Source organism: Salmo salar, chromosome 26, assembly GCF_965601325.2.
Source record: "Salmo salar chromosome 26, fSalSal1, whole genome shotgun sequence".
Taxonomy (NCBI): Eukaryota; Metazoa; Chordata; class Actinopteri; order Salmoniformes; family Salmonidae; genus Salmo; species Salmo salar.
The window spans coordinates 17,728,064-17,754,375 of record NC_138316.1 but is presented as its reverse complement, the minus strand read 5'-3'; the positions used below and the strand labels follow the sequence as shown (position 1 = coordinate 17,754,375).

Here is a 26,312-nt window from a genome sequence, read left to right as displayed (position 1 = left end):
TTCTCCAATTTCGAATCTATTCTGACTGATGATCACCCTCTTAGGATGATCTTGTCACCTCATGAAATAAACCTCACCATGACAATGAGTGTCCTTTATTGAACCCATCAATCATACACTTCACTGTGACAGACTTTGGTACTCTTAATTTAACCTGTCAGTCTTAGCAGCTCACAGTAGCCTACTAATCAACTCAGGCTTCCTTGTCTTTATTGTCATCGTGTTCAAATTTGTCTCACATCAGGTGCAAGCTGTATAGGGCTAAGTCATGAGGGGATCATATACACTCAGGGCTTGATCCCTCCCTCCTGCCTCAAACAGCTCTGTCCATGTCAAGGCCCTGTGGCACAGGTCAGATGGTCGAGTGGCGAGTGAGGGGTGGTTATTGGCTGTCCTGGTTGAAGACCACTCCCACTTGTTTCCTGCACTCATCCATAACCTCAGTGAGCAGGGCCGACTCAGACAGGGGCATTCTGGGGCTCTCCTTCAGTCCTGCGGAAGAGAAGGAGAAATTGACTGACTGTATTGTAAGCAGAAATTGACTGACTGTATTGTAAACAGAAATTGACTGACTGTATTGTAAGCATAGGTTCAGGTTGGAAGCAGCATGTATAACAACAATGTTATGGTTCATTTGACTGTTTTTAATGTTTATTTTCTAGGATCTACCAACAGCATTGCAATTGGATTGTTGTTGTATATCTGTTCAAACAAACACTCGTCTTAGAACAGAGAAATTGTGTTTTTCTCTGGTAAGACCTTGCGAGCCACCATACCTTTGAGCAGGCACTGCCTGACTTCCTCAGCCTCGTAGCGCAGCCCAGTGCTGTTAGTGAAGTTCAGAGGTAAGGAGGGCTCAGGCAGGGGGTACTGTGTCGTCTTCCCATTCACCTCCAGTGTGGTGGGACAATGCATGGGACCTAGAACCTGAGAGGACAGGAAACAGACATTATGTTTTATGTGTATACTTATCAGTATATGAATGAATAAATAATACATCTCAATGAAATCTCAATCAGGGACATACTGTAGATCAGACATTGTTTAGCATCTGTTGGCTCTTTCATCACTATATTACATTTCCCCTAAATGAAGATAAAACAGACTGGGCAGTTTAAAAGGTTGATTCAGTAGCAACATACCCTGATGGTGCCCTTTGTTCCGCTGATGGTGGCGTCGTTAGGCAGTGAAACAGCAATGGAGAAGAAACAGAAAGCCAGCCTGTTCCTGGCAAACTTCATCACCACCACCATGGACTCATCCACTCCTATCAACCATCAACAAGTCAAACAGAAAGTTAGCCCTTTACACTTCAATAAGTAATGAATTATTGTTGTAGGCCTAGTTAATACTGACCCCAATGCTAATCTGATCCTTGGGTTGTGCCCAATTCCAAACTCATTGTCCCCGTCCCACCCTCTCTGGTTTACTTGACCGGTGTAGGTGTAGACCTTACAGTGAAATTCTTACTTACTGGCTTATACTTACTAACCAATAGTGCGGAAAAAAAGGTATGTGTGTGTGTGTGTGTGTGTAGGTAAGTAAAGAAATAAAACAACAGTAAAAAGACATTTGAAAATAAGAGTAGCAAGTCTATATACAGACACCGGTTAGTCAGGCTTATTGAGGTAGTATGTACATGTGGGTATGGTTAAAGTGACTATGCATATATGATGAACAGAGAGTAGCAGTAGCGTAAAAAGAGGGGTTAGTGGGTGGTGGGACACAATGCAGATAGCCCGGGTTAGCCAATGTGCGGGAGCACTGGTTGGTCGGGCCAATTGAGGTAGTATGTACATGAATGTATAGTTAAAGTGACTATGCATATAAGATAAACAGAGAATAGCGGGGGAGGGGGGGGGGGGGGGGGGGGGGGCAGGGGGAGGGCACACAATGCAAATAGTCCGGGTAACCATTTGGTTACCTGTTCAGGAGTCTTATGGCTTGGGGGTAAAAACTGTTGAGAAGCCTTTTTGTCCTAGACTTGGCACTCCGGTACCGCTTGCCATGCGGTAGTAGAGAGAACAGTCTATGACTGGGGTGGCTGGGGTCTTTGACAATTTTCAGGGCCTTCCTCTGACACTGCCTGGTGTAGAGGTCCTGGATGGCAGGCAGCTTTGCCCCAGTGATGTACTGGGCCGTACTCTGAAGTGCCTTGCGGTCGGAGGCCGAGCAATTGCCGTACCAGGAAGTGATGCAACCGGTCAGGATGCTCTCGATGTTGCAGCTGTAGAACCTTTTGAGGATCTCAGGACCCATGCCAAATCTTTTTAGTTTCCTGAGGGGGAATAGGCTTTTTCGTGCCCTCTTCACGACTGTCTTGGTGTGTTTGGACCATTGTAATTTGATGTTGATGTGGACACTAAGGAATTTGAAGCTCTCAACCTGCTCCACTACAGCCCCGTCGATGAGAATGGGGACATGCTTACATGACCAGTGAGTAGTATCTTGTGATAGATTGTTAGCTGGCCAGCACGCACAGGATATTTGGTACTACATGTACAGTAGGTGCCAAGATTAATACCTGAGTTGAGAAGAACTCCAGTGGCATGGATGGACTCTGGTCTCTCCCCGTTGAACACCATCAACACAAACTGCAAAGTGTAGACCCCAATGTCCAGCAGAGCGCCTCCTCCCAGCTCCTTCTCCACCGAGCGGGGGATGTGAAGCTGAGGGGAGCCAAAAGAGGCCTTCACCAGCTTTATGTCGCCGATGGCGTCCTCAGCCAGCAGCCTGCGAACCTCCCTGTGCAGTGGGAAACAACGGGACCAGATGGCCTGGGAGAGGACAGAGAGAGACCATCACCTCACAGTGTGGACAGACAGTTCCTTTCTATACCTCAACTTGGTCATTTCTACAACAGCCCTCATATGATCAACAAAATACAGACATATATTTGACAGACCTTGGTTCAAATACATGTGTATTTGAGGATCTGATATTTAAAATACTTTTTTCTGTGTATTTCAGTATTTTCAAATACGCAGCCCAAACAAGTACTTTTATTTGAATATTTCAGTGGTTATTTGTAAACACCAGATAGTCTACCAAATTGTATTTGATAGTATTTTCAAATACCTTTTTCAAATAATATATTCAAATACCTGGGTTAAATGTATGGGAGTGTATTTGAGTATTTTCAAATACTTTCCAAGTGTATTTCCAAATACATAGCTACTGGTCTTTTCAAATACAAGATATCTGAATACTTACTTTGCATGTACAGTATGTGAAAGTAATTTAGATATTTGAAATAGTATTTTACCCAGGTCTGATATTTGCTACAACAATGTGACAACAGTACAAATGGTGAGAATCAAGCAATAAATCATGTTAACAGACAGATACATGTTTATGGAAACCCCAACTCTCATTGAGCCTTTCCCACACCTCCATGAGAAAGACGTTGGACTTCTTGGAGGCAGCAATGAGGTCCCCCACCTCCCTGGAGTTCATGGCGAAGGGCTTCTCACACAGCATGTTCTTCCCTGCCTGGAGTACCAGCAGGCCCAGGCGCCAGTGCTCCGTGTGCAGCACGCCCAGGTACACCATGTCTGCAGGGACAGTCACACAGTACACAGACTGGAGGCTGATTTTCAAACAGTTACGTCATTAAGACATTATCTGTGGCTGCACAGACAGGCCCTCCGAGGCTGTTAACCCACCAATCTCTGGGTCGCTGGCCAGCTCTTCATAGCTCCCATAGGCCTTGGGGATGCTGTGCTTCTTGGCAAACTCCCGGGCACGCTCCAGACTCCTCGCAGCCACTGCCACTATCTGGAACGAGAGGGGAAAACACACAGTCATTCATCACTTCTAGGCAAGCTGTCAGTGCCGACGGAAAGAGAGAGAGAGAGGCAGGAGGAAGAGAGACATCCGGCATGTGAATAAAAATAGAATGTGTTTGTTTGGGTGGAGTGGGGTACCTGGTGGTCTCCAGGAGGGAGGGTTTTCATGGCCACACTGAAATCGTGGCTGATCTTCCCCGCACCGCAGAGTCCCCACCGGGTCGCCATGCTGAACAGATGGTAGTTGGCAAGTAAGAGGGGCTGTGCCTGGGCCTTGGGTCAGAGCTGGGGAGAGCGGTTGTGACCTTGTGGAGTGCTGGGTGGTCAGATGTAGTGGAGCTCCACAGCGTGTCCACAGAGCTGGTAGCTTCACCCTGGAGAGCTGCTGCTGCATTTATATGCTGGAGAGGCTGGGGATGCCAGCTCTCCACTCTGCTGCCCCTCGAGAGGCGGGTGTATCACACACACACACTCCTACATATGCGTAAGCATACACACACGCACACACACATACGAGCGCACACACACACCCAACTCTCGGAGCACCACCACCGGTTAATACAGTCATGTAATGCTGCTGATACAAGTCTCTTACAACCAGGCCAAAGCGGTTTATACCGGTTGTCTCTGACAATCTGTAACAGAACAGTTCAATGGAATTCTCCAGCAACATTAGCATTATGGGAAACTGGACGGTTTAATGTGTAGAGACATACTCCCTTTGCCCTCACATAATCACTGTCCCAGAACGCTGCAGGTCAACCCGGGGAAGCTGGAACTATTAGGAAGGAGGTAGGGGGCTGTGATTAGGCATTGATTAGCCTGCAAGGGCTTGACAGCAGCACACAGGCCAATGGTTAAACTGGAGCCCCACAGGGACCACTGGGGTGAACAAGTAGGCTCCGCAGTGTTCACAAGCTCCCATAGGAACACACAGTACAGCCAAGCACAGCTGTTTAGCTGCTGGTCAATACACTGAGCTAGGATGACTATGGAAATGAGAGAGCTCAGTTGCCCTTGGGCTAAACATTAAACAGTTATGACAGATTCATTACCAGAACGGATAAACAGATGAATTACCAGAACGGACCACTAGATGGCAACATGTTATAGGTGTAGTTCAGGGATCCTGCAAAGCTCTGAGAATTTCAAATGGATTACTGTTGTGTGTTACATTATAAAAGCATCATCAGGTATCAAACAAGTGTCAACCCGAAAAAACAATTGTTGACATTCATGGAAATGGCCATAGCATCTGATTAGAGAGAAACATACATGTATTTTGTTTTCTAATTGTTGTGCAACTTATACAATTATTGTATTTCAGGCTGATGTATTTATGACTATTATCACTTTTTATATGATAATATGATAATAATATGTCCCAATAAGCCAAAAAATAAATATATATCTATATATTTTTTCCACATATTTATTACACAGTGTACTTTCTTCCTCTATCTTAATTAAATTTCAAACAGATACCTAGAGATTGGATTCAAATGAGAACATTGTCCGGAAAACAATTCTCATTGTGAAAAAAAATACATTTTTATCAATGACTGACTCTGCTGGTCGGCTGCTTTGCCTTTGTGTCTCACTTCCAAAGGCATTCTGGGAACTGTGTGCCGTTGTCATAACAACAAGGTACCAGCTGGGCAATTTGTATGCAAATGGCGTCAGGCTTGGCCTAATCTCCCTGCATATACCACAGGACCTGGTTGCCATGGGAATGCCCATCTCCGCCTTGGGTGAAATGTTACACTTTTGTGTAAATTTTGTGTGCAGCAGGAAAGGTGCACATAGTGATGTTACTGCCTGGTGGTTAAGGAGAGAAAGAGAGAGAGGGAGAGAAGCAGGAGGAGTGAGTGTTAGTCAGGGCCATACCTGAGAGGCCTGGTCCAGCTGGGTGTTGGATGTATGGAGGGGAGGATTGGGCCTGGTGGCACTGTGGCAGTGGCAGATGATGGGGCAAGAGAAATAACCTAGAGCCTCCGTTGGTCTGCTATGGAAGTTCTGGACAGGGCTGGTGCAGAGAAGAAGCCAGGTACTGGGACCCAACTTTCTCCCTCCAAGCTGTGACACTGCCAGCCATAAGAGGGAATGAAAAGTCAAACTTTCTTTGCTGAGACTCGTCAAGACATCTTTCTCTGTTTCCAGCATGGCTCTCAATGTCAAGAAGAGGGCATGCCTGCCTCTGAACTGAAAACTAATCAGGCAGGCTCACATATCTGACAGAGATGGGCTGAAGGACAGGAGGGTTGGCATGGTGTGGGGTGGGACCAGGGGCCCTGTGGGGATTGTGCTTGAGATTGAAAGACGGGACGTCATACAGTAAAGATGGAGTTGGCTCCAGGAACAGAGACTGCTGATGAGATGAGCCGAGTCAGGACGTTAGCATGCAGGAAGCCAGGCGGGGGCTTCATTAATTCACAGCAGCCAGGACGATTGCCTTCCATTCCTATCACTTCTCACTGAGTGCTTATTTGATTAAAATTTCATGCATCATCTCTGTCTGACTGTGTCCCTGGCTTTGTCACTGACAAGGCTGGGGGAGTGTTGGGGGCTGGGTGGCTATCAGAGATGTCACCGTGGTTGGTTTCCATGGCAGGAGCCATGTTGTTGTTGTGTGAAGGTGGCTGATCACAAAAGACACTTTTGTCTTTGCACTCCGTCACATCACTTCATCTTAGCTTTCAGCTGTCAGTAGAAGTGCCCTTCTTATGGAGCTGCAATAGCTGTGCAACTATAGACTTCATCCTACAAAACAACATTTCATCTCTGACTTGAGCTTAATGGGAAATAAAAATGTCCATGCAGGGAGAGACTGTATAATCCTGTTTTGATTGAAAGGGTTTCTATTTCCTCTTAGACACAGCTGCCCATAAGTGAAATATACTGTATATCTTGAGCTGGGTGAATTTGGGGGGACTAGTATCACTGTACTAAAGGAGCCACCATCTCTCCATCTGTAACTCAAGGTCACTGCAGAAGGAGGAGGGTGACAGCCAGGCAAGGAGAGGGAGGCGAGCGCCGGGCTGGTGAGGAGAGGAGGTGCCGAGGACAGGGGAGTTTGAGGTGGAGGGAGAATGGGAGGAGAGCTTGATGAATGTGGGGGGGAGAGCAAAGTGTGCAGGGGACCAATAAGTCATTTTGTCAATGGAACGGGATGTACTGACGTTTGGGGGCTGCAGTTTTTTCTTTCCATTAAAAAAAGTGTGATAGAGCAGAAGGATAGAGCTGAGGAAGAGACGAGAAGAGACGAGCTAGAAGGCTGTAATGGCAGTCTTTGAGCTTCTGCATTGTGCCAACCCTTGGGAATTATATCTGTGTCTGCAGCACATACCCATTGGATGAGACTATACCGTAGATCACTTAGCAGCCCTTCAGTCAGCAGGGAAAGAGAAAGTACAGCCAGCCATAGAAAGAGAGAGAAAGACAGAGAGAGAGAGAGACAATGTATTCACCCTGCACACCATAATTGACAAAGAAAAACAAACAAACAAATCAAAGGCAAAGTGTTCTCATGCTTTGTTGATTTCAAAATAGCTTTTGACTCAATTTGGCATGAGGGTCTGCTATAGAAATTGATGTTAAGCGGTGTTGGGGGAAAAATATACAACATTATAAAATCCATGTAAACAAACAACAAGTATACAGTTAAAATTGGCAAGAAACACACACATTCCGGCCTCCCGAGTGGCGCAGCGGTCTAAGGTGTCACTACAGAACCAGGTTCGATCCCGGGCTGTATCACAACCGGCCGTTATCGGGAGTCCCATAGGGCAGCGCACAATTGGCCCAGCGACGTCCGGGTTTGGGCTTTACTTGGCTTATCGTGCTCTATCCTTGTGGCGGGCCGGGAGTCAGGTGAAAGGTGTTTCCTCAGACACATTGGTGCGGCTGGCTTCCGGGTTAAGCGGGCGGGTGTTAAGAAGCGCTGTTTAGCGGGTCCTGTTTCGGAGGACGCATGACTTGACCTTCCATTCCCGAGCACGTTTGGGAGTTACAGCGATGAGACAAGATTGAAATTGGGGAGAAAAGAAAAAAAAAAAAAAAACACACATTGCTTTCCACAGGGCCGTGGGGTGAGACAGGGATGCTCACCCCAATCAGTTATAGAACCCATTGCCCTTCATGGTTGTGAGGTCAACCAAGAATTCACAAAATGGGACAAACACCAAATTGAGACTCTGCAAGCAGAATTCTGCAAAAATATCCTCAGTGTACAACGTAAAACACCAAATAATGCATGCAGAGCAGAATTAGGCCGATACCCGCTAATTATCAAAATCCAGAAAAGGGCTGTTAAATTCTGCAACCACCTAAGAGGAAGTGATTCCCAAACCTTCCATAACAAAGCCATCACCTAAAGAGAAATTAACCTCGAGAAGGGTCCCCTAAGCAAGCTGATCCTGGGGCTCTGTTCATAAACACAAACAGACCCCACAGAGCCCCAGGACAGCAACAGCAACACAATTAGACCCAAACAAGTCATGAGAAAACTAAAAGATAATTACTTGACACATTAGAAAGAATTTACCAAAAAGCAGAGCAAACTGGAATGCGTTTTGCTCCTGAACAGAGAGTACACACAGTGTCAGTATACCTGACCACTGTGACTGACCCTAAATTAAGGAAAGCTTTGACTATGCACAGACTCAGTGAGCATGGCCTTGCTATTGAGAAAGGTCGCCATAGGCAGACCTTGCTCTCAAGAGAAAACAGGCTATGTGTAACGCCCTGGCCATAGAGAGGGTTTTATTCTCTATTTTGGTTAGGCCAGGGTGTGACTAGGGTGGGCATTCTATGTCCTTTTTTCTATGTTTTGTGTATTTCTTTGTTTTGGCCGGGTATGGTTCTCAATCAGGGACAGCTGTATATTGTTGTCTCTGATTGGGAGCCATACTTAGGCAGCCTGTTTTCCTTTGGGTTTTGTGGGTGGTTACTTTCTGTTTAGTTCATGCTCCTGACAGAACTGTTTAGCTGTCGTTCGTTTTCTTGTTTTGTTGAAAGTGTTCTATTAAACGTTAATGATGAGCACTCACCACGCTGCGCCTTGGTCTACTCCTTTCGACGGCCGTTACACTATGTGCACACTGCCCACAAAATTAGGTGGAAACTGAGCTGCACTTCCCAACCTCCTGCCAAATGTATGACCATATTAGAGATATATTTCCTTCAGATTACACAGACCCACATAGAATTCCAAAACAAATAACATTTTGATAAACTCCCATATCTATTGGGTAAAATACCACAGTGTGCCATCACAGCAGCAAGATGTGTGACATGATGCCACAACAAAAGGGCAACCAATGAAGAACAAACACCATTGTAAATACAACCCATATTTGTGTTGATTTATTTTCCCTTTTGTACTTTAACTATTTGCACATCATTATAACACTGTACATAGCCATAATATGACATTTGAAATGTGTATCTTCCTTTGAAACTTTAATGTTAACTGTTCATTTTTGATTGGTTATTTCACTTTTGTTTATTCTCTATTTCACTTGCTTTGGCAATGTAAACATATGTTTCCCATGCCAATAAAGCCCATTGAATTGAGAGAGAGAAGGTGGGTGGGTGGGTGGGTGGGTGGGTGGGGGATAGATGATCTGAGGGCTGTTATCAGCTGCGGCTGGTGGAAAGACATCCACATATATAGACACGACTCTTCCTGGCCCGCCATGGATAACGTGTGGTTTCCATAGGTTTGATGTGTTTGATATCATTCCATTTATTCCATTTCAGTCATTACAATGAGCCCATCCTCCTATAGCTCCTCCCACCAGCCTCCTCTGCTACAATCTGTGGCCACTCGCCTGTGCAGACACTCCTATATGGTTTTCACCCAAATGCACATTATCCACGGCAGGCCAGGAAGAGTCGCGTCAGGTGTCACTCTCCTGATGTGGTGTGATGTGGATGTCCTTCCACCAGCAGAGACTGATAACAGCACTCACATCATAGCAGGAGACAGGAATAAATATTCCGGACTCCGCAGTAGTGATAGGTGCTAGAGGTTTCCTGAGTTGAGGTTAGAGGTGCTTCTCTTTTCTCATCTCCCTCAGAGACGTGGAAATGTGATACTGTGGTTTATTATCTATCATGTTTTGTACCAGCCTGTAGTAAATGTTAACAAAGCACAGATGCAACTAGTATCTGTCTGTATCATTAAATGGAGCCTGTCCTACTCAGAGAAACTGTTGTAATAATGACACTGAAGGTAGACACACACTGAAACACACACAGTACACAATTTGAGCCCTTCCATAAAAACAGCTGTGTCACTACTATCCGAGTGTACAGTGGAGACACTAGTATCTGCAGACTGACTGAGTACAGATTGTGTAAGGAGATACAGTTGAAGTCGGAAGTTTACATACACTTAAATTGGAGTCATTAAAACTTGTTTTTCAACCATTCCACAAATGTCTTGTTAACAAACTATAGTTTTGACAAGTCGGTTAGGACATCTACTTTGTGCATGACACAAGTAATTTTTCCAACAATTGTTTACAGACAGAGTATTTCACCTATAATTCACTGTATCACAATTCCAGTGGGTCAGAAGTGTACCTACACTATGTTGACTGTACCTTTAAACAGCTTGGACAATTCCAGAAAATGATGTCATGGCTTTAGAAGCTTCTGATAGGCCGATTGGCATCATTTGAGTCAATTGGAGGTGTACCTGTAGATGTATTTCAAGGCCTACCTTCAAACTCAGTGCCTCTTTGCTTGACATCATGGGAAAATCAAAAGAAATCAGCCAAGACCTCAGAAAAAAAATTGTGGACCTCCACAAGTCTGGTTCATCCTTGGGAGCAATTTCCAAATGCCTGAAGGTACCACATTAATCTGTACAAACAATAGTACACAAGTATAAACACCATGGGACCATGCATCCGTCATTCCACTCTGGAAGGAGATGCGTTCTGTCTCCTAGAGATGAACGTACTTTGGTGCAAAAAGTGCAAATCAATCCCAGAACAACAGCAAAGGACCTTGTGAAGATGCTGGAGGAAACAGGTACAAAAGTATCTATATCCACAGTAAAAAGGAGTCCTATATCAACATAACCTGAAATTCCGCTCAGCAAGGAAGAAGCCACTGTTCCAAAACCGGCCTAAAAAAAGCCAGACTACCGTTTGCAACTGCACATAGGGACAAAGATCATACTTTTTGGAGAAATGTCCTCTGGTCTGATGAAACAAAAATAGAACTGTTTGGACATAATGAACATTGTTATGTTTGGAGGAAGCCAAGGAACACCATCCCAACTGTGAAGCATGGGGGTGGCAGCAGCATGTTGTGTTGGTGCTTTGCTGCAGGAGGGACTGGTGCAGTTCACAAAATAGATGGCATCATGACGAAGGAAAATTTTGTGGATGTATTGAAGCAACATCTCAAGACATCAGTCAGGAAGTTTAAAGCTTGGTCGCAAATGGGTCTTCCATATGGACATTGACCCCAAGCATACTTCCAAAGTTGTGGCAAAATGGCTTAAGGACAACAAAGTCAAGGTATTGGAGTGGCCATCACAAAGCCCTGACCTCAATCCAATAGAACATTTGTGGGCAGAACTGAAAAAGCTTGTGCGAGCAAGGAGGCCTACAAATCCGACTCAGTTACACCAGCTCTGTCAGGAGGAATGGACCAAAATTCACCCAACTTATTGTGGGAAGCTTGTGGAAGGCTACCCCAAACGTTTAACCCAAGTCAAACAATTTAAAGGCAATGCTACCAAATACTAATTGAGTGTATGTAAACTTCTGACCCACTGGGAATGTGATGAAAGAAATAAAAGCTGAAATAAATAATTCTCTCTACTATTATTCTGATATTACACATTCTTAAAATAAAGTGGTGATCCTAACTGACCTAAGACAGGGAATTTTTACTAGGATTAAATGTCAGGAATTGTGAAAAACTGAGTTTAAATGTATTTGGTGTATGTAAACTGTATATACATAGTCCATCACTAGGCTCCCACTGTGGAGGGAGTGTCAGACATGAGGAGAGCTAAGAAGACACAGAGCAAATACCAACTCCTATCAACCGGTTGATAACAATGTCCTCTTCAGCTTGGGGAGCTTTCATTATGTCGACCTATCAACCAGTTGATGTGAACATATCAAACAGTTATCTACCAACCAGTTGATAATGTGCCAAGAAACAAGGCTAATGTCAATCTCTATCAACCAGTTGATAGTAATGTCCTCCAGTGCTTGGGAAACATCCATAACCCCTTGAAGGTCCAGAGTAGTGTACAGAGGTGTTGTACTGGGCATGTCAGTACTCTTCCTGCAGCCTTTCTGGAGCCCTCCTGCTCTGCCCACTCATCTGAACCCTTCTGTGGGAGTGAGAACCATTCAATAGTCCCCACACTTAGCTGTGTTTCAGTGTTTAATTGCCTGATACGGCCTGTAATATTTTGATCAGCCGTCCTGTGGCGCAGGGTGCCACAGGACGGGAGGAAGAGTGTGGCCCTGCGTGTGTGTCATGCCTCGATACACCCCTGACAGCAAAGAGGGAGCTGCCTGCCTCCCTACCTGCGCTTCATGCACCTGCAAGTAAAACACTGACCCAGCACCTCACCCGTGGCACATCACAGAACGTCCATACTCAAAATAAGCGTATGCTTTATAGAGCTCTATAATCATCATTTCAGAGCTCATTGTGGGTTATTTACTTGCACAGTTTTAATGATTGATTGTTGTGATGGAAGGATGTTTACTGTACATGTTCTATTGACATGGAAGAGACTGCGTCTGCCTCAGGGTTTGGCACACACTCACACACACTCACATGCTACACACATACTGCACACCTTCACGCTGGCTGCCAGTTTTATTAACTGTATGCTTGTCCACAGTCATAGTCAGTTAAGGCTTTGGAGGCCGGTGGAGGGAGAGGTGTCGCTGAGAGCACCAGCGATAGAAGAGAAAGGGAGAGAGAGAAGGGGAGGGATGGAGGGAGAGGACACAGAGGAGCCTGTAATGGAATGCCTGAGCCCACTAACTGTGGACCAAGATAAAAACAGGAAAAACCAATTCTCTCCTTTTGCCAACTGAGCTGCGGCAGGGATTAGAAACTGGAGTCTGTTTCCAGTGTATCTCCCCAGAAATGTGAGCTGTGTTTTATGTGGGAATTATTGAAATCGTTCGTTATCTCACTCAGTGGCGGCCTGGGTAATTTGATAACGTTAGCTCCACACTCTGATTGGACATAGTAAGTTAGTCACGCCGTCTTACAAAGCTACCGTCCCTCAACAAAGTGGGCCAAGCCAGAGAGATATCATGCAAAATGTGCCAAACAGAAATAATAAAAGTCAATCAGTGAAATTTATGACTGAAGCTCATCTATGGAACAAATGCACCAAATCATATCCCCCATGTGTTATTATAACATCTTGGCTAGAAATGTATGTTTGGGATCTTAACAAAAGCTGTAGAAAAAATACGCACATCCAGGTACTTTCCGTAGGTGCTTCCCATGTGTTTGGGATCTTAACCCATTACACTCGTGGAAATTGGCCTATGTGGATCGGGCCATATGTAAATGTTTGTGGTTTTTGTTGTTGTTATAAGGCATGTCATCCTTGTGACTGTGGATAAAACATAGAGATCATAAATGTTGATACTGTAAATTTCATGAGTTTTCAAATATGGAAATGTGAAGTGCACATTTGGACTCATGGGTGTGTGGCTTGCTTGTATGACATCAAATCTGTATTTATTGTAATTCTCAACGTCTCATGTTTTAGAACCTATCGATTCCTCTCGATTAACAGCATTTTCCACTCACACAACAACAAATGTGCAAAAGTAGCCCAATTAGCTGGAGGGATAGAGGCATCTTGTTGTGCGCGTTTCTCAGGTTTATAACGGCTGTCAGTCAAAACCCATACAGCACTGTTAAATGGAGAACCTGAACTCTGACATCATGTATAGCATGTTACTGTACAGCCACTGTGTTCCAATTTAGGCGCTTATTAATGACTAAAACTGCCATTTTCAACCAGTATACGGGATGACAGGGGCTATGAGTGGAAAGGTCTTCTCAACTTGTTTATTTAAGCATTAAGACATGTATGTTTCTTATATTGTATGAATATACAGTGTAAACTCTTTCAATCCAGTCACCAAAGTACCAGAGCTATATCACACTTCAAAACAAAGAGGTCCCTTGAATATGTAAATCAAAAAAAGAAACAATCACATGAATGGGGCAACAGGCATGGAACTGACATTCCTCAACAGACCCAGAAACATTGCATTCTCTTTCAAGAAAATGAAACAAATAGGATGTGCATTAATTATCTGAATCCCTGTGTGGTTGACTCATAACAATCATGAAATATTCAGAGTTTAACAGTCTCCCTTTTAATCCCAACGGCTGGGGCAGGATAATAACAACCAGAACTGGATGTTCAAAAACACAGCCTCTCTCCCTCTGTCTCTCTCTCTCTCTCTCTGTCTCTCTCTCTGTCTCTCTCTCTGTCTCTCTCTCTCTGTCTCTCTCTCTCTGTCTCTCTCTCTCTGTCTCTCTCTCTCTGTCTCTCTCTCTTATTCATATTCATATTCATATTCTCCCACAAACTCGTTCCCCTCACAATCCTTCAACCTCCCTCTCTCTCCCCAGATCCCCTCTGCTCTATTTTCTGGGTCCTTTTGTTCTGATACTCTCCCTGCCCTCCAGTTCATATTGCTCTGGGGGTCTTGGTATAGTAAGACATCATACTGTGAGATGTGTGGTTTAACATAAATGCTACTGAATGAGTAATGCAAGCAAAGACAACCCCTGAAGCCCATCAGAAACACCAGCAGTAGTAACATCAAAGGAAGCTTGGAATATATTAGTTCTAAGAATAGTTTAAGCTAACTATTTTATGCAAATGAGGATCTTCATATTTCAATGCAATACATGCTGTAATGTTAATGGTCCATCCCTGGGTCTGGCCAGCTCATTTCAGGGTGATCATACAGTCAATCAACCAGAGAGGAAGAGCTTGTAACCCAGATGTGAAAGTAAGCGCTCACAATTTACCCAGATCAATCAGCTTCAAGGCAAGGAATTGGGTTGCGGCACACCGGGGTGGGCGAACTCACAGGGGGTGTTGACTATACAGCAGCATCACGCGGTGAAACATTGGAAGCCATTAATTTTCAATGGAAGTAAAGCGAAGAGAAACTGAGTGGGCGGGGGACCGATTAGCGATGCGAGCATGGGCGAGGGAGCTGAACAGGGTGGGACTAAAGTTAGGGAAAGCTGTACTTTATGCAAATCGTCTGCAATATCGTGGCGCATGTGACCAATCAAAGCTTACCATAGCTTACAGCCTCTGCTGGATTGGCTGTTGATACCTACAGCTTCACTACCTAGCATACTAGCTAGCTTGCTAGCACCCACATGAGGCCCTCCAAGTCAGAATCACAAGTGGCCATATTCTGACCATATTGTTAATGTTAAGCAAGCTAGCTAACTTTATTATTAACAATGTTAGCAAGCTTATCAAGCTAGCAGTTCCCAGTTTCCTATTTGGTCACAGTTCTGGTCTACTTAAACCAGGGGTGGCTCACTCCATAGAGATAGACAGAGGACTCTAGTGCCCAAATGCCAGTTTTAGCATTGGCGACGTCATTAGGGACTTTCACCATCTGGGTGAGACTTCCTATGGGTTAAGGAAAGATCACATAATTTAATCCAGGTCATCAAGAGGGATCAGCCAATTAATTATACTCGTGAGCAAACATTCCATAACTGCAGGTGGCAGTAAATCGCCAACCTTGACATTATAGCTGTTCAAACAACACACTCCAGGTGGCAGTATGCACCTTTTCAGTTTGTTTGCCAACTCACAGAAGTATTAGAAGAAGAAAATGAACTACTTCAAAATGGAGATGCCGCAATGGCGCTGCCCATGCGCTCACAGACACGATGATTGGCCTGAACATTAACATGCATCGCTTGTTATCAGCGAGAAATGATTTCCCCCCTAAAAAAGGTTAAATTGATACACAACTTGATAGGGTTAGGGTTAGTGTTCCCACATGGCCATATCTCCATGTTACAGTGCTTGTTTATAGAAAACAGACAGAAGACAAGAGTCTTCCATCTCTTGGCCACTACCTGTGCTAATTAGCTATCTAGCATGCTCCGAACACCAGTGTGTAAGCGTAACTCGGAAAGTGTAGCAGAAGTGTAGTTTTGTTGGATGGAGGCCCCCATAGCTGTATGGATCTGTGCAAAACTGGTACAGTTTAACCTCTACAGGATCTGTGTCGCCCCCGCGGGATGGTTGAGCTAACGTATGCTAATGTGATTACCATGAGGATGTAAGTAACAACAACATTTCCCAGGACATAGACATATCTGATATCGGAGAAAGCTTCAATTCTTGTTAATCTAACTGCACTGTCCAATTGACAGTAGCTATTACAGTGAAAGAATAACATGCTATTGTTAGAGGAGAGTGTACAGTTATTAACTTGAATATGTATTAGTAAACCAATTAGGCACATTTGGGCAGTTTTGATACAACATTTTGAACAGAAATACAATGGTTCATTTGATCAGTCTAAAACTTTGCACTTACACTGCTGCCATCTAGTGGCCAAAATCTAAATTGCACCTGGGCTGGAAAATACATTATGGCCTTTCTCTTGCATTTCAAAGATGATGGTAACAGATCTAATCTGTTATATTCTCCTACATTAATTTAACATTTCCCCAAACTTCAAAGTGTTTCCTTTCAAATTGTATCAAGAATATGCATATCCTTGCTTCAGGTCCTGAGCTACAGGCAGTTACATTTGGGTATGTCTTTTTAGGCGAAAATTGAAAAAAATGGTCCAATCCTTTAGAGATTTTAAGGATTCTTTATCGCTGATGAAAGATATTGGTCATATGTTTTGAAAGCCCTATTGCAAGCGATAATTATTGATGATTCTAAATGTTAAAACACAGCTTCTGGATTTTAGTTTACATGAGACAGTCATGGGCAAAGCTAATGGCCTGAGAACTGTAGGGAGAAGGTGGAATGAGGCCTCTAGTTTTCGAGAGCTAGCCTCACGATATCTCTGATTACTGGCCACCATTAATTGGATATTTGAGTGATATAAAATAAAAGTGAACTATACCTGACAAGTATGATTGGTTTCCCATCCTTTGTGGGCTCTGGCTGTCAAGCAGCAGAAGGGTGTATTTGCCAATGTACTGATTGCTAGCTGATATTGTTTAGGCCTACTTAGCGAAGTTATCTAACATCATCCCCTTTTCAACATTGTTTTGAAGAGTGTTTAATCACGATTGCTGCTGACAGACATGATAGGCTACATTGATTGATGGACCATGTCAAATTGGCTAGCAGATCACGTTAATATGGCTAGTTAACAAATCAAACCAAATCAAAGTTTGTCTGTCACGTGCGCCGAATACAACCTTACAGTGAAATGCTTACTTACAGGCAAAAAAAGGTATTAGGTGAACAATAGGTAAGTAAAGAAATAAAACAACAGTAAAAAGACAGGCTATATACAGTAGCGAGGCTATAAAAGTAGCGAGGCTACATACACCGGTTAGTCAGGCTGATTGAGGTAGTATGTACATGTAGATATGGTTAAAGTGACTATGCATATATGATGAACAGAGAGTAACAATAGCGTAAAAGAGGGGTTGGCGGGTGGCGGGACACAATGCAGATAGCCTGGTTAGCCAATGTGTGGGAGCACTGGTTGGTCGGCCCAATTGAGGTAGTATGTACAGTATAGAATGTATAGTTAAAGTGACTATGCATATAAGATAAACAGCGAGTAGCAGCAGCGTAAAAAGACTGGTGGGGGGGGGGGGGGCACACAGCCATTAGCCATTTGATGACCTATTCAGGAGTCTAATGGCTTGGGGGTAAAAACTGTTGAGAAGCCTTTTTGTCCTAGACTTGGCACTCCGGTACCGCTTGCCATGCAAACAGTCTATGCCTGGGGTGGCTGGGGTCTATGACAATTCTTTGGGCCTTCCTCTGACACCGCCTGGTGTAGAGGTCCTGGATGGCAGGCAGCTTTGCCCCAGTGATGTACTGGGCCGTACGCACTACCCTTTGTTGTGCCTTGCGGTCAGAGGCTGAGCAATTGCCGTACCAGGCAGTGATGTAACCAGTCAAGATGCTCTCGATGTTGCAGCTGTAGAACCTTTTGAGGATCTCAGGACCCAAACTTTCAGGGTAAACTATATGGCTGTATACTCAAATATTGTTTAATTTGCTTGCCATCTATAGTGGTGATGACACTAGTCCGACAACTTTACCAGGACGAGGACTTGCCGATGTCAAACTCTTTCCAAAAGCATAATATGATTAAGCAAGCTAAATGACACATGTTGTTTACTTAGCTAGCTAGCTTTATGCCAAATGGATAGGATTAACCTCACATATCTGAAAATAAATGATCAATTGATGTTTACTGATAATGTAAAGCCTCCCGTTACTTGCTGTATAACTCTAATGATATAGCGAAATGTGGAAAAGTGTTCTTCTGACTGTGCTCTTCAAGAGGTGACGATATTAACAACAAATAGTTCTAACATTTATTTAACAATCCCTTGAAAACGGTACGTAGTGGCCAATGGTTTTAGTGTAGCTGAGGACTCCTTGCCCCCCAGCAGGTAAATCGAACGCTCTGCACCTTTTTTTTTACCCCTTTTTCTCCCCAATTGGTAGTTACAGTCTTGTCCCATCGCTGCAACTCCTGTACGGACCCGAGAGAGGTGAAGGTCGAGAGCCATGCGTCCCCCGAAACACGACCCTGCCAAGCTGCACTGCTCTTGACACATTGCTCGCTTAACCCGCACCAATGTGTCGGAGGAAACACCATACAGCAGGCGACCAAGGTCAGCGTGCAAGCGCCCGGCCGACACAAGGAGTCGCTAGAGCGCAATGGGACAAGGACATCCCAGCCGGCCAAACCCTGCCCTAACCAGGACGATGCTGGGTCAATTGTGCGCTGCATCATGGTTCTCCCGGTATCGGTTGGCTGCGACACAGGCCCGGAATCGAACCCAGATCTGTAGTGATGCCTCTAGCACTGCGATGCAGTGCCTTAGACAGCTGCGCCACTCGGGAGGCCCGATCTGCACCTTCTTGTGACATTTTATTGATAACGTCCTAAAAAGTTACTACTGTTTGGTTATTACATATTAGCCCATTTCAAAATGCCCTTTGCAACAGAGGCCAGAGGCCCAGGCTAGGTCAATAAAATTAATGTCAATCAGTAGTTAGTATACCATCATTTAGACCTTGTATAGTCATTACCTTGCACTTAATTGTCCCCCAGAATGAAATCAGGGATAGGACTGTGTATCTGTCTCTGTACATTTGTTCATATATTTGTTAGTCACACGCAATATCTTCAACAGCACTGAGTCGGTTTTGACTTGGGTGAATGATGGGTGAATGAAACTTGGTTGAATGATGCGTCTTGCCATAGAAATCCGGCATATACAAAATGAAACAGATTGATTGGTCTTAGGCAGGAGTTACAGTGATTAACTGAAATGTGTTAGTCAAATGCAATATCTCAATTGGGCCAAGGGGGGGCGCTGCATCCTTCGTGGGGACGACATGTTTGCTGTTGCCTTGTTACTCTAGCTCATGGTTCTTTCCCCTCTCTCTCAACCGTCTCTCCTCTCTCTTTCTCTTCGTGTCCTATCCATTTTGTATCTTTCATCATCCCTCTGTCTCTTCTCCTCCACAGCCTGCTCACGTTGAAAGGTCTCCTGTTTAACTTCCCTCTCTATTTTCTATTCTATTTTGGACTCCTAAGAGTATCGACAGTCACTATTGGGGGAGAATGTATGCAGTGTCAATAAAGACATCTTTTGTCTCTTCTGTGACCACCTCGGAACACCAGGCTCTCTCCTTCACCTCCCCACCTCTCTTCTCTCCTCCATCTCTCGGTAAGTGTTTCTGGGTCTTCAGTCACTCCTAACAATATCTCAGACAATTCAAACTAATTTGATTTGAGCCCTTCTAGGCTCTCTGACATAATATAACATGACATATAACATAAGATGACGTTGAACAGAAACTTTCCCTCTGGCTACATACTGTACATTCACATGCACCGCATCACATCCTCTCTGGTGTCTGTGTCTGTTTATGTTGTGGGACTGGGTTAACGAAGTACATCATGGCTACAAATTTCAGAGCACATCAAAATGGGGAAAGATTTCCGACATCAATGTCACCGTCGGTCGGTTCTCCTCCTCTCGGAAGGATGGATGATGTTTGTTTGTTTATAGGATGAATGGAGCAGAATAAATTGGTCTCTGACCCATGTGGATTAAGTTAATAAGGCCTTTAGGTTTACTTTCTGTTTTTTTAATACCCATCAAATTCTCTATGGCATTTGGATTCATAACATAAATAGCATGTTTTTTGTCTATCCTGATGGCTGGCTGGCTGGGTTATTAATTTGAGCAACAGGGTCAAGAGGTGCATTACAGTCTAGGTCAAAAATATAAAGGTTAAGACAACATCGTCACAAATCTGGGACCAGCACTGTTGCTAACTAGCATTGCAAAGAGTTATGGGATATTAGAATCCTGTTGTCTTAACCTTTGTCATCTTCAAACTAGACTACAGTGACATCCATGAAGCTGGCTTTGGCTGACAACAAAATGGTTCCGCTCCCTCTCCTTTCCAAGAGAAACTGCTGCTCTGCTCAGTAGAGTGTGGTACTTCTACCAAACGAATTATGGGAGTCATTGATGGCACTTCAAACAACCTTAATTGTTCTGCACAATGAGCCGATAGCCCTGCACATGTAATTAAGGCCCTCTAGATGCACACTGGCGATAATTATTTGATTACCCAGCTAGCTCTTCCTGCTATCCTTCCCTAGCTTGGCTCAAATGAAATTAGATTTCTATATTTCTTAATTAAGGCCAACAATGAATGAGAAAATAACACTAAATTATAAATGAAGATGAATGCAATTCTTTTACTGCTACATTATCCAAATGCATTTATCATGAGATTGATATTCAAAAATATTGATGGGAGATGGAACCTGATCCATGATGTTATATAAGTGTTCTAATAATCAAGTCGTCTCTATGACACATGAGAGAAAAAGAGACAACATTGCACATCATACAATTCCCCCCACTCCATCAAAGCACGTGAGGCGGCAGAGGTTCACACACTGAAAGACATTCACATACATACAGTCACCTCCAAAATGATTGGCTCCCTTGATAAAGACGAGCAAAAAAGACTGTATAAAATAAAGCATACAAATACTGAGCTATATCCATCCCAGTGTGTTCTCCAATCTCATAAAACATTATAGAAAAAGGCTAAGTGCAGTTATCCTCAAGGGGAGGGTGTATTAGTATAAACAAAATGTATAAAGACAAATTGAAGCATACAATATTATTATTATTATTATTGTATTGTATGCTCCAATTTGCCTTTATACCTTTTTTTATACTCATATAATTGCTCAGATAAATATATTTTGTTTAACAAGTAATATTGTTTTCTCAAAAAGACAGGGTATCAAAATTCTTGGCCTCCCTGCTTTCTATACTTTGTGCACCCTCCCCTTGCGAGGATAACTGCCCTTAGCCTTTTTAGGTAATGTTTTATGAGATTGGAGAACATACTGGGATGAATCTTTTCTCCATACAGAATCTTTCCAGATCCTTCATGTCCTTCGGTCTGCGCTTATGGACGACCCTCTCAATTCAAATCACAGTTTTTCAATGGGGTACAAGTCCGGAGACTGAGATGGCCCTTGCAAAATATTGATTTTGTGGTCAATTTAACTAACCATTTTTGTGTGCTTGGGGTCATTGTCTTGCTGGAAGATCCACTTATGTCCAAGTTTCAGCTTTCTGACAGAGGCAACCAGGTCTTTGGCTAAAAATGTCCTATTACTTAGTAGAGTTCATGATGCCGTTGACCTTAACAAGGGCCCTAGGACCAGTGGAAGCAAAACAGCCCCATAACATCAAATATACGCCATATTTTACAGTAGATCTGAGGTTCATTTCTGCACACGCATCCATCTTTTGACACCATACCCACCGTTAAGAACTCTATTTTCGTCTCATATCACCATAGCACCTGGTTTCAATCCAAGTGCCAATACCATTTAGCAAGTTCCAGGTGTTTACATTTGTTGGTTACTCTCAATAAAGGCTTTTTTTTCTAGCAACCCCTCTAAAGAGCATATTGGCATGGAGGTGGCCTCTAATAGCAGATTAAGAGACTTGGTGACCCCAAGATGCGACCAAGTTCTGTAATTCTCCAGCTGTGGCACTTGGATTTTACTTTGCCTCCAGAACCATCTTCCTCACAAGATACACATGCATCCTCTACCAAGCAAGTTTAACTCTGTTCCAGTGGTTTTAAACTTCTTATAGGTCTTGAAAAGTTCAAAAAGACAGGCTGGCCTCCTGAGTGGAGCAGAGGTCTATGGCACTACAGGTGTCACTACAGACCTGGGTTTGATCCCGGGCTGTGTCGCAGCCGGCCGCGACTGGGAGACCCATGAGACAGCGTCGTCCAGGTTAGGGGAGGGTTTGTCCAGCCGGGATGTCCTTGTCCCATCGTGCTCTAGCAACTCCTGTTCCTCCGAGACATTGGTGCAACTGGCTTCTGGGTTAAGTGAGCAGTGTGTCAAGAAGCAGTACGGCTTGGCAGGGTTGTGTTTCGGAGGAAGCATGACTCTTGACCTTTGCCTCTCTTGAGTCTGTACGGAGTTGCAGCGATGAGACAAGACTGTAACTACCAATTGAGGAGAAAAATGGGAAACATTTTTTAAATAAAGACAGGCTGAGTGGGCAGGAACTTATATGCATGAGGTCACCTTGAATGACAGCTCTTTGAAATGCCTATATCAAGCAACTTGGATGCAGTGTTGCAGTAAACTCATCTCAAGCAAATTTGGTGATATACAAAGCAACTCTAACAACATTGAAATTGCATCAATGATATACAGTATATTTTTATAGATCTCCCATTTGGCATGTCTCTTGTGATGTGGTTCACAGCAGCACTGATGGATGTGTTGAGTTGACAACTGCGTTGTGAGTTTTGAACGACCCGTCCACCCCTGTTATTCATGCTGGCTGAAGACCTAGCTAGCCAGTAACTAGCTAACACCAGACACAGATGAAAGGGGAAACCTATAAGTATCTTTTCCATAGATTAATAGGGTAAACTTTTAATTATATTTGCTGACACCCTACAGTAAAATGTTGGCACCGGTAGAGGAGCTAGCGAGCTATATAAACTACACCCCTGGTTACAACGTGGTACTTATTTAAATTAGGTAAGAGAATATCATGTTACCATTGGTGTATTAAAATGAGGGGTAAGGTGATGTCACCTGGTCCCCTTAATAATGAATCCAAGTATTTGACATGGGGGAGGGGACCAGTAAATTTATGTTCAAACTTTATCAACGTAGAAGCAACAGTCATTTATCATACATTTGTCATCATACTTTGATCTGGTTTCCATCAAATATCATCCAAGTTCATGAAAAACAGGATTTTGACTCTTCATGACCTTTAATTATTGCCTTAATAGTAAGTGGTATATTTAGTTTTTAGATATTGTTTTGTACACAAAACAATAGCTAAAATAGCAGTTGTATAGCTATAGTTTTGTTGTTTTGATCCTAATAAAATACTAAGGTCAAAAAGCATTGTCTCTTTTCATTTATGAATTCTTTGCCTTTTCCCATGGGGATGGATGACAAAAGGATTTTACATGCGTGTTACCTGATTTTTATACCCCAGTGGCACAAGCACTCACACACACAAACTATCACACATATACAGTATACATACACATATACTGTACACTGCTGCTACTTTCACTCTTATTAATATCTAGCCGATGCTTAGTCCCGTTACCCCGTCTACATGTACATATCTACCTCAATTACCCTGCACATTGATATGGTATTGGTAGTCCTTGTATATAGCTTTTTTTTGTTCATCTTTTTTTCCTCATCATTTTTCATTGTTGGGAAAGACCTTGTAAATACGCATTTCACTGTAAGGTCTACACCTTTGGTATTTGGCACATTGAAGCCATGGAAGTCCACAATACAGTTTCTTCTGAAGAGATTAACTTAGAAAACCGAACATACATTGTTTTATCAAGGCTGACAATAATTTGAGGTGACTGTATAAGAACACACAATGGGTTTATTCAAAGCTCTCTTCACCCCACTTGTGTGTTGACACTTGCGCATGTCTGTCACTTTCGATTTCTCTTAGAACGTCTGATGCCCTTAAATGTGTGTCTGTGGTGATTGTGATGAATGTGTGCTGTTTTCAGTCCACTTCTCACTGATAAGCGGTGAAAGAGAGACAGATGGAAATTGTGGGCTCTGTTTATCAGAAGCGATTGGTAATCCTATCCTCAGATGCTCTAAACTGCTTCTTCTGGGGCTCAGAGGTTGAGATACAGAAAAGAGGCCATTTCTCCCCCTGAATAGTTGAAATAAAGGAAGGGTAAAGGCACCATTTCAGGGACACAAGCCTGCCTCCTTTACAGGTGTTCCTGAAGCTCTGCTACAGTAGGTGATATTGGTGTAAAAGACAAGGCCATTTATGGTTTCTTCAAATTATTTGAGTCTACGTGATTTATGGTATGGCCATCTCGCCACCCAGGTCTGTTTTCTCCCGCTCGGTTCAAGGAAGACCCTGTTACAGAGAAGCTCAAGAGCTTGGGCTAATATGATGAGCAGGGAACTGGGAGCAGGGGACAGTGGAGGCTTCTGTTGAGTAGCATTTACCTTCCGCCACACGAGGAGAGGGAGGGTCAGAAGAGAGGAATCTTTCCAGAGCAGAGCCATGGGGGAGAAGAAAGGCTATGGAGATGGGAAATCCTTCCTTACCATGTCCAGGGCTTAGCTCAGGAAGGTGGGAGGAGGAGGAGAGGAGCACACTGTGCTGGGATCACCAGCCGCAAAGGATTATTGTTATTGAAGTGAAATTAAATAAGAAAATGTTTCTCAAACCAATTTTGTCTATTTCATTTTTTACTCCAAAGTAGCCAATTTTAGAAGTTGACTGAATTATACGGAAATTATCCAGAGCTCAAGAAAATAGTCAAAACAAATTAACTGTAGCCAATATGAGTTATAAAAAACAGACAGGCAGTCAGAACTAGAGTTTAAGCATTACAGTACCAGGGATGACAGAGTTTATATAGAAGCATTCCTAGAAAAAAGGCAGACGGGCTATGTAAGGCGAGCATTAACAGACAGGTCACCGTGTAGATTAGTAGGGTGTAAGGTTTAGTAGTGAACATGGGTTGAAAGACATGAATATCTGAGCTTAGCATAATATATCAGAATTAACTCTTACTTGTTATACTGAATTTCTTATCACTTAAACTCTGTATGTATTTCTTAATGTGTTTTTTCTTTTGAGTGGCAGCCTACGGGTACATGTTTTATACATTTATTATTTGAAATGGATAACGTACATTTAACCTCCACCCACAAAAAAAATTATTCTGTGGGGTTAGCATTAGTGAGCTAGCTAGCTACAGTAGTATTGTGTGCTGGCTGAGTGAGGCAGGCAGGCTCTCATAAACAGACAGTGAGGACTGTTAGCAGACGCGAGGGTAATGATTTGAGCAGTTTGTCCTCGTGTTGTCATCTCTCAGGGGAATGCAGCTCAAGACAGAACATCATTTCTGAAATGGTCCATGAGACAGTGCTATACAGTAGTTGTTGGGACCTCGGATGAATTGAGCACAAGCACATTCAAAGAGATACTATCACCAATGATTCTAATACTGACCCATGACCTGTACAACAGTAAAATACACCCTAACCTACAATAAAGCTTATGAGTTACGGCACAGCTCCTATGTTGAGCTAATGCTCATGCGAAATGTCACACAATTCCCAGAGCAGCACACGTCATAACAGTAAAGACCTTTTCCCTAAAGTGGACCGACTCACAGATAGTCCAGTTATGTCACTTGTCTCTTTCTCCTAATTCTAAATAGGGCAGGCATGTATTCATCCATGACCATTGACAAGTTTTATAGGGAAAAATGACAATTTTTGTGTGAAACTGTGGATCGGGTTGGATGGCCGGTGGCCATCTTAATCTCAAGGTTTATCATGCATACACTTCCCTAACCCTAAAACCCTAAGGAGCTACCCCACAAAATAAACACATCGACACCAAAAAATGAAAAACTTTCAGCCATGTGCATCAAAGGCTGGAGCATTGCTAAGTTGGCCTTTTGACAATATTTGCGAACATGCTGGCAGATGTCAAAAGGCTTTGACGGTAGGATTTTATAGGGGTAAAAAACACTAATACGGATGTGCTGTAGTTTCTGTGTGTGTTACTGAGTGTTCTATGTCTGGGACTGCCAAAAAACAACGGGGCAGGCCAGCATGCTTCAGCACGAGCGTGAGAAGATCTGCAAAAAAGGGATGAGTAGTCGGTCCAAAGCCAGTCTTCTCC

General features: G+C 43.5%; 1 protein-coding gene across 1 annotated transcript; it reads right to left on the bottom strand.

Annotated features, from left to right (window-relative positions):
• Positions 1-79: 79 nt before the first annotated feature.
• On the bottom strand, positions 80-4,137 carry dhdh (Trans-1,2-dihydrobenzene-1,2-diol dehydrogenase). Its single transcript, NM_001141794.1, has 7 exons — positions 3,927-4,137; positions 3,666-3,777; positions 3,391-3,554; positions 2,525-2,777; positions 1,143-1,267; positions 777-927; positions 80-492 (listed from the first exon to the last, which is right to left on the bottom strand). Exons 1-7 carry the CDS (start codon positions 4,014-4,016, stop codon positions 383-385), a joined length of 1,005 nt encoding a protein of 334 aa, NP_001135266.1. The 5' UTR covers positions 4,017-4,137; the 3' UTR covers positions 80-382.
• Positions 4,138-26,312: the final 22,175 nt, after the last annotated feature.